This window comes from Bremia lactucae, linkage group LG6 (genome assembly GCF_004359215.1).
Source record: "Bremia lactucae strain SF5 linkage group LG6, whole genome shotgun sequence".
Lineage (NCBI taxonomy): Eukaryota > Oomycota > Peronosporomycetes > Peronosporales > Peronosporaceae > Bremia > Bremia lactucae.
Window position 1 is genome coordinate 3,520,772 of NC_090615.1, and position 11,008 is coordinate 3,531,779.

General features: G+C 45.3%; 3 protein-coding genes across 3 annotated transcripts; 1 reads left to right on the forward strand and 2 right to left on the reverse strand.

Moving 5' to 3' along the window:
* Positions 1-2,462: 2,462 nt before the first annotated feature.
* On the reverse strand, positions 2,463-3,182 carry CCR75_001424 (uncharacterized protein; the record flags this gene model as incomplete). The annotated part of the gene is made up of 1 exon (XM_067959527.1): positions 2,463-3,182. One exon carries the CDS (start codon positions 3,180-3,182, stop codon positions 2,463-2,465), a length of 720 nt encoding a protein of 239 aa, XP_067818591.1.
* Positions 3,183-3,257: 75 nt separating this feature from the next.
* Positions 3,258-7,004, forward strand: CCR75_001423 (uncharacterized protein). Its single transcript, XM_067959526.1, has 4 exons — positions 3,258-3,468; positions 3,524-3,580; positions 3,657-3,810; positions 3,889-7,004. Exons 1-4 carry the CDS (start codon positions 3,364-3,366, stop codon positions 4,116-4,118), a joined length of 546 nt encoding a protein of 181 aa, XP_067817976.1. The 5' UTR covers positions 3,258-3,363; the 3' UTR covers positions 4,119-7,004.
* CCR75_001422 (uncharacterized protein) lies at positions 4,295-9,775 on the reverse strand (the record flags this gene model as incomplete). The annotated part of the gene is made up of 1 exon (XM_067959525.1): positions 4,295-9,775. One exon carries the CDS (start codon positions 9,773-9,775, stop codon positions 4,295-4,297), a length of 5,481 nt encoding a protein of 1,826 aa, XP_067817974.1.
* Between the last annotated feature and the right edge of the window lie 1,233 nt (positions 9,776-11,008).

The window sequence follows — 11,008 nt, forward strand, 5'->3', positions numbered from 1 at the left end:
TATTTTGCACCGGTTGGAGTTCTTTTCTCAAACTTAACACGATTCGCGTTAAGTTTTTGAAGCCAAGCTTCGCGTCCAATGTCTTTAACATTGCGAATGAACGCACTCCAAGCTTGCATAAGCGAGACTTTATCTCGCTTATTATTGCCACTAAACCATCGATGCTTTAGAAAAGCATCGAGATAGAAATCTTCCTCAGCGCGAAAGTTCTTCGCGCTGGGATCAAGGCCATGTAGCTTTGTCGCAATAAATAAAGGATATTTATTGTGTGGAGTAGTTTCTCCAGACAAGCTATTAATGAGCCTTTCTGGCAAAAGCCACGGCTTCTTTTCAGGGGCGAGATTAGACATTTTACTGTCATCACTCCCCTGAGTGGTACCCGCTGAGGTAGGGGTACCACGAGGACTTTTCTTACGATGGCTTACGCCACCGTCGTCACCTTGCACAGAAACACGTGCAGGTGATCGTATGGGAGACCGTACGAAAGATCGTACGGGCGATGAGGGATCATCCTCATCGTCGGAACCAAATAGACTGTTCACACGTCTATCGGAATGAGCCGTCTCATTCGAAGGCTCATAATCAGCCGCCTGACGGGTATCAGGCGACTGTTCCATCCTCCCCGAGTCGGCCATTTCGTCCGACTCGCACTCATAATCGACCTCTAAAGAGGGGTCGTACTCACGTGGTGAATCACCACGTGCACTCGCAACACCAAGTGTTGTGCGAGTGGAAGACACTACGGTAGACGGAACGTCTACCGCAAGAGATAACAATGCGTCACCCGCGGCTGCACGAACCGCAGCCGAAGGTTCAGCGCTATCTTCACCCCGCATGAATTGTTCCTTCATGCGATGGAATTTAAAATGATGGATCTGACCAATCAAAAACATTTTAAAAATTAAGTGGTCATTTAGCGACCACTCCACCTAATGACATTCAGAGTGATTGTCGTTTAAGGGAGGGGTGATGTAACGGGGTGTATCGTTACATGAAATTAACAATAAAAGATTGTTAATTAATATTATCCAAAAGGTAGATAATATTTGGAGGAAATTACTTTAAATAGTAATTTCCTGAATTCTTATCCATAAATAGGTATAGACCATTATGTCTATTTATTCCGCAGACTAATCAGCTGTAGAAGTAATCAAAGAGAGTTACGAGATAAGATAGATAAGAATTCATTTACATGTTTAGTATTAGTTTATAGTTAAGACAACATTTACAAAGATAGATTAACAAGACACTTAACTATATTAATACAGTTTTCATTTTACACTCTTAAGCTAACTTGCCTTAAGAGAAGTCTTCCTCTATACGTACAGTGTACGTCACCTAACGAGAGGCACCACTCACATCTGAAGCAGTGTGAAGTGGACTTGTACTGAAACAGTACAAATCGCAGTGCCCCGTTACACTAACAGCAAGTCCTGCCAATTTTGATTGGAGACTCGCAGCAAAGGTATGTTCGCGACAGGCAAAAGCAAATGTTGATAATGATGATGCTTTCCCAATTCGCGTAGTCCCCCGAGGATTGCGACCTATCGGCTAGCTCTAGCCGCGTTATCCTTCTATTGGATTTTCTTTCACAAGGCGTATGATACAGATTATTGTATGAAGCTCTTGACAGTTTCACTTTTATAAAAGTTTGTCCGGTTCATTCAACGCATGCATACAGGGATGACAGCACGGTTTGCCGTTAAGGAATAACAATCCGATAGTCAGGGATCAAAAAAAGATTGTCCCTTGGCACCGTACCTGTTTCTACTCGACATGAAATTACTGGGTTTAGCTTGTTTACAATAACTTGAGGCATTGTGCGTTTCGTCGGACCTCCTCACGACGAACTAAACATTCACAGAAGTCAATCGGAAGCTGGCTAGTCAAACAGAGTTCATCAACTCTCCGTAAACATGTACCAATCGTTATCCGACTTCCGTACGTAGAGCAAAAGCGGCTTACGAAACACCTAATGGGTCACAACTGCTATCCAGCTCCCTCCCTGCCACGACACAATTTTCGGTGCTATTAGACATGGATGCCGTGGACCAAACGATGACGGAGCCAGATCCTGCGCCATCGGCAGTTGATCAGACGAATTTCGACTCTTCACAATCAATTTAATCGCCACATCCACCACCACTTACAGGACAATGCCGCTACCGTCAATTTTTTACTCAAGTCATATGTCATGCAAGTTCGTGAGCATCCTCTGCCACATAAATTAATGTACTGTGGATGAAAACTGCAAGTTAGTAAAAGCGGACAGCTGAGGGTGCATCTTCAAGTACGAAAGGTGAGCTGTAATAATAGGTATTCTTTATTACACAGGCACGCAAATTCAACAATGTGTGACCGAATTGACGCAAATCTTAACCAACTGCTTTTTAGCTGAACCCACAATTGCCTTTTTATGAAGCAATCAATATAAGCAACACTCAATAAAATCATCTTAATCGCTACCGTTTTCTGGACACGCGCAGCTTCGCTGCTGTCTTCGAATATACGACACTGATAAGACTACATAGGGATGATGGCCTTTCCATTAGAAATTTTTCGTAGTCGTCCGTCGAGTAGAAAAGGTCAGCAGGGTCGTACGCCTCTTCTGGAAGTACCCACACCGAAGGCTCATCTAGGAACGACACGCTTTTCTTTCGTGGATCTCGCTCGGGGGCACCTATAGAGAGAGTGCGATGCCAATTTGTATTGCTTTCCTCATTCTCATCTACCCTCTCATTCCCAATGCTTTGATAGTATAGCGCTGTGACCCATCGCACAATCTCCTTGCGTTTATGGATTCGAAGAGCAACAACGCGCCCTGAGTCCTTCACACGAACATAGAGGCATTCTTGATCGAAGCCGAACACGCTTTCGTTAGGTTTAGCGGGTTGCATGTGTAATGTAAGAGAATCCAATGGTGGCATCTTGCGCTTGTAGTCGATCCGGCGCCAGTATAGCAGCAAAGTGTCACCACGTAATGTGCCGTAAAGCCAGCGAGAGAATACCTTGCTTTTAGAACTTGCGCGGCCCTCCAGCGTCGCCACCGAATAGGGCGAAGAGGCTGAAAGCGAGCGCTTGCACTGTTTCTTACCATCCTCTTCCACGCGTACAAATCCCGCCATAATGGGCACACATGACGAAGATGACGATGTGGTGGTCGTCTTGTGCATGTTCGCCATTTCCGCGAAGAACTTTTTTGACTAAGCAAATTGCGATGTGAAATCCAGCAGTTTTAATGAAGCACTTTCAATGAGCGAGTCGTGCAATATAGATTTTCAAATGGAAAATTGTTCCAGAAATTAAAGACATTTCTAAAAGTTAATACTCGTTTTTTGATTCATAGCTAAAAGCTTTGATACGATGGAGCAGCGCAAGTGGCACGTGCAATTGAATGATGGCCGTGAGAGCGATCTACCGCACAAACTTGAACCCGTGGGTTACGTTAAAAGAATCTCGGCCAGCAAGGTAGCCTATATTCAGTCTCTCTTGCGTGTGATGCTTACTCTAATTCCCCACGAAGGAATCGAATGGAGCCATTACGAAGACAATAACGAGTACATCTGAGCTGAAAAAGAAGGTCAAATAAAACTTAACAAGGCGATATCTATGCGTTTACGTAATGAGTAACGGCTGTTTAATGTTAATCACGATAGCGCGCTATGGAGATCGGCATGGCGCCGTTCAAAAGTCTGCTCCAGACGGGCTTCATGATGTGGATGAGTGGCAACTCCATCAATATTTTCAGCATTATGATCACTGGCATGATTGTCATGAACACTACTAAGTCTCTTTTCAACATAAACAGCGGTACATGACTTTTATGCCCGGACAATTGTCATGATAATATTCTTATAATGATCCTGGGTGGTCTTTGTGTTTTGCTAGCTTTCGCGTCGATTAATGATGGCGTGATTAGCCTAACACAGCCCAAGGCGATCTATATGGTTGGAAGTCTGATCGGTGCGGCTATGGGTGTGTACAAGTGCTCGAACATGGGATTGCTACCCACGACAAGTGCTGATTGGACGTGGCTGCTGCCAATTAAAGAACCCGTCGAGACGTCGTCATTTTCCCACAACCTCGGAGAGTTCCAAGATTCGACAATTTTTCATTAAATTTACAGTGCAAAAAGTGCACTGAACGTCAATTTAGTAAACAAAAGTGCGAGAGAAGAGGTTTAGAAGGTTGCCGATACATGACAAAATTCGGCAGACTGCTGAATATCATTCTCCCGTAAAATACAATATTTTCGTCTAATAGTCACCACTTTTACTTCCGCTATGACAATGGTTTACGAAACGTTGCGTCCACTTGTCTGCGGAGGACAACGGTATTCTTCAGGAAGAAGTGATCGTTGTAAAGCATTGAACGCAAACACGCGCCGCCCAGTATTTTTCAGAGCGTTTTCAATTCTGACCCCTTCGGAACGCATGACAGATACAATGCCTGCCTTCTTTTGCTCGCGAAGGGCGTGATGCTGTACGAGAATGCGGCCCTGTTCGAGTGTCACTGACATCCCTGTACGGTCCTTTGCTGACTTACAGACTGTGACCCGCCCACCAGCGATACTACGACACAAGTCGGAACTAAGTTGAAGAATCTCAGGACGCTTTTTTCTTGCCTGTCTTCCAGCTGTACCGATGAGTTTTTCGAGCTCACCAAGAAAGCGATAAACCTCTTCCCGAGACGATTCACTACTAACTGCTCCCTGCGTCAAATGTGATAGAGGCATATCTGTCGAATTACCTCGTCGGTGCATTGTCTTTCCTTGCCGCATGGACAAAAAGTTGCAGTAGCGATCGCAATAACTGCGTACATTCTTGAGACTATTTGCATTAATTACGTCCTGCAGTCGTGTTACCGAGGAACCCGTATTGTTTGCCAATGTTTGCTTCTCATTTATCCCCTGCGTAAATAGCACAGGACAGACCTTTATAGGTCCACCATGACGAAGTGCTCGATTTAATTTCACCTTTCCTGAACGCAATTTCACCCGAATGACCAGATGAGTATACCGAAAGAGCTTATCCACAGATGCTGGAGCCAACGACTGCACATTTACCCAATTGTTGCCTGGCCCACCTAAAAGCCGATGATTTCGAGCTTTAATAAATGTACTTAATAAGCGCTGGCCAACCCCGCTCAACGAAGATGATTGGGACCTAAAATGATCTCTTGATTTTGGCGTCGCATTCGCGAACTCCGAGTCACCAGCGTTTGCTGAGCTCTCTGAAAGTGCATCGTCCATACACGTGAATACATCCACGTCAATCACACCACCTATTCCTGTCAAATTAGTCGACGAAATAGACGATGATGCAGAACCAGAAGACATTTGATGCACCGATTGACGCTGTTTGACCTCCATATCTCGACGCTTTGCGTGATCGTCATTGCTGCGATTAGCCTCAGAATTGCTACTATCGCTGGCTTCGGACATAGCATGCTTCAATTCTTCGTCAAGACGATACGAAAGACATCGAGGCGATTTGTTTCCACTTGACTCCTCATCCAGTCCGCTATGTTCCTCTTGCTCGTCGACTAGTACAAAGCGGACATTGCGTAACTCGTTGACAGCACCGGCCATGTCCTCAAGCATCCCTGCTTCATTTCCATGGGTGGACACCAGACTTTCAACGTCAAAGAGAAATCCTAATTTACTTAGCTGCTCGAGCATAGCTAATCCCTGCTCAGGCCGCGCGTGTTGCAAGGCCAAATCCACCTTACGCGTAAACGCCGTCACCAACGCAGCCACAGCTTGTGGAAAGCAAACATCCATCCGCTTGCCAAGCACCCATTCAGTATCGTCAGCTTTCTGCTCGTCTTCGGTCCACAATGGCGCTTGATGGGAAGCACCAATCAGGCCCTGAGGCTCCCGCACTCGCGGCTTAAGTTTCGCGTATTGCTCTTCTAAGCCAAAAATACCGCCATTTTTAAATTTGTAGACGTGAGCCGCCATGGCGCCAACAGTAACAATGTCATAAACGGCAGCACTTGCATTACTATCGGACGTGCCACTGCTTCCTAAACTCGCTTGAGTAACGTTGTCAGCTTTGCCAACCCACATTTCTTGAAGGTGCAAATTAATCGGAAGAAATCGCAGCTGCGGGTTTTTCTTCTCTGTGCTGGCCTTAAAGTACAACTTGCGTTGGTCTCGTATAACATAGACGCGTCGAAGCTGACGCAGTAACTCGACATATTCTTTACGTTGATGACAACGTTGTACCATCCATTCCCGACATCGATTTAAATCTCCGTCATCCTGAATTTGCTGGATCAAGTTCTCATATATACCGCGGTCAGATCCTTTCTGTCGCTGACGGTCATATGCTTCAAGACGTGCAAGGTCAGTTTCTGCAATCAATAGTTCCTTAATCCGGTACCGGATAATAATTTCGAGAATCTGCCGTGGAATCCAGTTGCTAAAGCGGCTTTCCGTCAAGTCTTCTACAACTAAAAGGCCTTGTTCACGAATATGATACTGCTTACTGATCGCAGGAACAGCAGCATGGAGACCACCTTCAATTCCATTAAAGCCGTGCTTAGCCCCTCCAGCCTTGGGGATGACTGTGTTGACTAGCAACGTCGGAGGTACTGCATTAGGACCAAAGTGCTTATAAGAGTCTTCAGTAGCCGTAAGCATTGACTGCTCTGTTCGTGCCCCTGCTGTTACTAAAGTGCTGGTAGAGACAGTAAATTCTGCAACTACACTCAGACTTAAGGGCGCCATGGATGAGCCAGTGTTCATAAAACGGCTAGTTTCAGATTCATGACCATCATCAGTAGATGCAGGGGATTCCATCTCAAACAGATCATCAATTAATTGGGAGCTGAGGAACCCTCCAAACGCCTCCAATTCCACTAAAGACGAATCGAGCGTATGCTGGCTATCCTCATCGTCAAACGCGCGACTGCTTCGCGTACGCTCCATTGCAGCCAAGACTTCAGCTGCAGTCATTCCAGAATGATCTTCGTTATTTCCTAACGCAGTAGCCGAATTAAAAGAGTATACTACCATGCGAAGTTTTTCTGCTGAACTCCCAACCGATATTCGCGGCACTGATAGAAAGGTGTAAAGGTAGCGCTGCTGGTAAGGGAACACACCTGAAGCTCCGTCCTTAACAGTTGCCATCACTGTATCAGTATTGCTAATTTGCCGCCAAACAGTGGACATACTGTCTCTTCCATCTTCTGCCTCTAATCGTTGAATAGCAATAAAGCACCCGTGTTCCAATTCTTCATTCATCTCTAGCGCCATTGATAGACCAACGTAGTCATTGTTTGGCAAAATTGTCGATTTCTTCACCACATTTCTGCTTGTAACTGCCTCCGCCGTTGCCTCACCTTCCACCATAATCTCCTCAATCCGCTCCATCGATGCCTCGGTCCATAAATCGGTCGTACTAAAAGTGAAGCTAGGCGTACGAATTTCTCCATAGCCCGACTCAGACATCGGGCTGCAATCACTTGCCATTTCACGGCTCGCATTGCCCAAGGTCTGTGCAGTGGCATTCCACTGCAGAAAGATCAGGCAGCATGGGGGAATTGAACAGGGAAGCCAAACAGTAAAAATGTAAAACCACGGGTACGCAATTCCTCGCGTTGTGCGCGAGATGATCTGCACAATCCACGAGAGGAGATACACTATGGTAACAATTCCAATGAGAGCATAGTAAAGACGCAAAGCCTTGATTATAACAACCTGATGAGGACCTGACGCATTGCCAAGCAACAGCTTTCCCCGTCGCATTACCATCACACCTAAAGCCATGACAACAAATGTCAAGATGAGGAATATGCCATAAGTGACGGAAGTCGAGACGAGGAAAAAATTGTCATCATTTTCGGCGTAGCAGGCCCATAGATAGCCCTGAATTTCCGAGAACACAGTAGCGGAAATATCAGCATCTTTGTTGCACTGCTGATATGCGAGCGTCGTTACATCGTTCTCAGATTCATATACGCGCGCGATTAGGCTGTGATAGTTGAGGAGATAGCTGACCTGATAGGCATAAAACAGAAAATTGAGCACTACAAACGTCACTGTCGCTGTTCGTTTCGGAAGCTTTCGAAGCCGCAAGCTAAGCACTGTACCCCAGTGAAAGCACACAGCTGTAAGCATTGTAAAGGTAAAGCATAGATACACGTATAATATGTAAAAGTACGTGCTGCCACGAATAAAGAACCAGATGAAATTGTTCACAATAGCAGTAGCCAAAGACAACACGGTGCAGATGGCTGTTATATCCGTCCATATGGAGCCCAGTGAAAACGACAGACCATTTTTTCGAATCGCCACACTGCAGAAGGCCAACGAGCCCACAAGTACAACCATTGTCACGTAATTGTATGGACTTGCACTAACACCAGATGCCAGATAAACTGAAATTGCCGAAAACGTGCCTCCAATTATGAAAAGATCCTCCGGAGAACGAATTTCAATGGTAGTGGCACCCAAGCCTGAATATGCTTTTGACGGATTCTTTACAGAGTCCACGCCAAGTCTGACCCAGCCAATATTTATAGGTTCTTCGACAACGAGCATCCACGAATTATCCGACGCAGAATAAGCTGCTTGCGAAAAGTTATGCACCGCGTCAGTCTCCGTCAAGGTCGAAGAGGTCATGGCAATAGAATTGTCCGTGTTAGAATCGACAAGCGGCAAAAAGTCCCAGCTCCACACAGCGTCATCAGTAAAACCCCACCTGGAGCCAAAGCGCGCCTTAATAAAACTACCAGCCGGGATGTTAGCATCTGTGAAAAAGGTGAGGCTCGCGTTGCCTGAATTACCAGGAAAAATATTTTGTGGGAGAAATGATCCACTTGATAATGTGGCGGTAGTGAGGTCCATCACACGAACGTACGTGTTGAATACCGTGTTTTCTGAATCGTTAAAAATAAAATATATCGGTGTAAGATTCGATACCGTCGAGTACGTCACATTGGGCGTAGAACTCGTGTCATTAATACCCGACGGAGTCACAACACCGTCGAAAATAAATACAAACGTATCATTTTTCTGGTACTTTTCCGTAATGTCGACGGTCAAAAAGGTCCTGTTCTTGCCAAAAAAAGTAGATACTTCGCAATTGGTTTCATCAGCTGGAGCGTTAGCCGCTACGCTTTCCGTCATCTCCAAGTAGCACGAGCAATCTTCAGTAAAGCTGTATCCAGGTGGGCTGGCCAGCATGATTTGGTGCACTGTATACCTCTGTCCATTCATGCCGTTGGGATAAAATACATCCAAAAAGTCTTTGGGGGTGACGGTGACGCCAAATGTGGCATTTTTCTGTCCGGGGTAACTATCAGATCTGCCTCGCCAAATATTCGAATCCAACACAGGTCCATTACAGCATTCATCCGTACAAGACCAGTTGAAGCCCCCTGTGAAAGACCAGAGATCCTCCCCATTGCAAAAAGCCTGATTGTTCGTGTCAGATTGACACGTTGGAAAACCTACACATGGAAACCAGGCCTGGTGATTCTGTGCCTTGCGACCGTTGTAATCACAGCACGGCAAACCACTGCATTCGCCATTCGCCGTTCCAAAAAGGTTTCGGGACTGCTGCTCGTTACAACAGACTAATGACAATTCCGGATCGCCTCCTGCTAATAGTGCGCTCGCAGAGGATGCTGAGGTCGTAGATGCCATACAGCAGGCTGAACAATCGTCTGCTTCAATCGTGGTCGCTATCGCATTGCTTCCACTCGACACTGATTCGCTTTGGCATTTGATCACGTCAATAAGCAAGCCAATCAGTGCTGCCAGCATCAGCTGTGGCCGCCGTCTTCGCATCAAGGGGGACGGGATCTATATACACGTTTAAGTAGGTATTTCGTGACCTGATCCGGCACTGACCGGCGCTCCACTTAAGGTACTCGCTCACAGGCGGCGCGGAGGAAGTGATAGCCTTCGTCTGTCGTTCAGCAGCTCTGAATTTCTAGAAAAACGGCTGCTGACTGGCACTTAGTAAGACAAGCTTCTCTAAATTTAGATGGGTCTGAAATACATAAACGGGGACATATTTCGATCTGTCATTTGTAGTCTATTCTGAAGGTTATAGCTTCTCAAGTTCGACTGTATACAAACTGGAAAATGAAATGTTGTATCCTTGTGATTTGATATGCTATAGATAGTCAGACCACTATAATAATATGACCAATCGTTGTTCTTATAGAGTCGGTTTTGGATTACGGTAGCGGTGTCTATTCGTCACGACATCTCTGAAACGGCGCTCCTGGTGCAGTGCGAAAGATAACAAGTTATACTGACGAGAGCTTTAAGCAATTCGTATAAGCAGCTAAAAAAGCGCAAACAGGCTTAAAGCTATGTCATACTTATTGAGTCAGCTTCATTTATGCCATGCTACAATTTTATCAGAGGACGCAAATACGCATTGAAGATGCATTGAAGCGATGGACACATGCCTGCGAAGGCGATAGAGATCCATCATTTGCATCGTTTTGCATGATATGCATACTGGTTTGTGATTGTTATGCTCAGGCTTCGACTGCATAAGGATTAAGGACATGTGTAACGAACATTCGTGACGTCACATTTAATTTACAACGCACCTAATCAGTCTATTAAATATTTGCGTAGTCATCGGATAGCATGTACGGAATGTCATGCAAAAGCTCATGGTTGCCTTTGTTTCTCAATGATCTCAGAATTAATATCTTATTGTCTCAGCTTGGTAAAGCCATCCCCTTCTACATATATTTTCTTCGGCAAATATAGCGTTTTCACGCTTTAACTCTTTACTAGCCTTATCGTCATTTATAAAATCATCGACTTTTTCGCTCCTACGCCAGGGCATGTTGTAAATTGTTAGATGCTACATGAGCTAGCGACCGTGCTACCCACGCGAACTTCGTGCTGTACTCGCTCACTTTATTTGTCGCTATGTTCTCGGCTTTGATTTTCGACACCAAGCTGTTGAATACCCACATGATTTAATACACTAAATGAGACGTTCATCTTTTATAATCGGAATAATTGAAA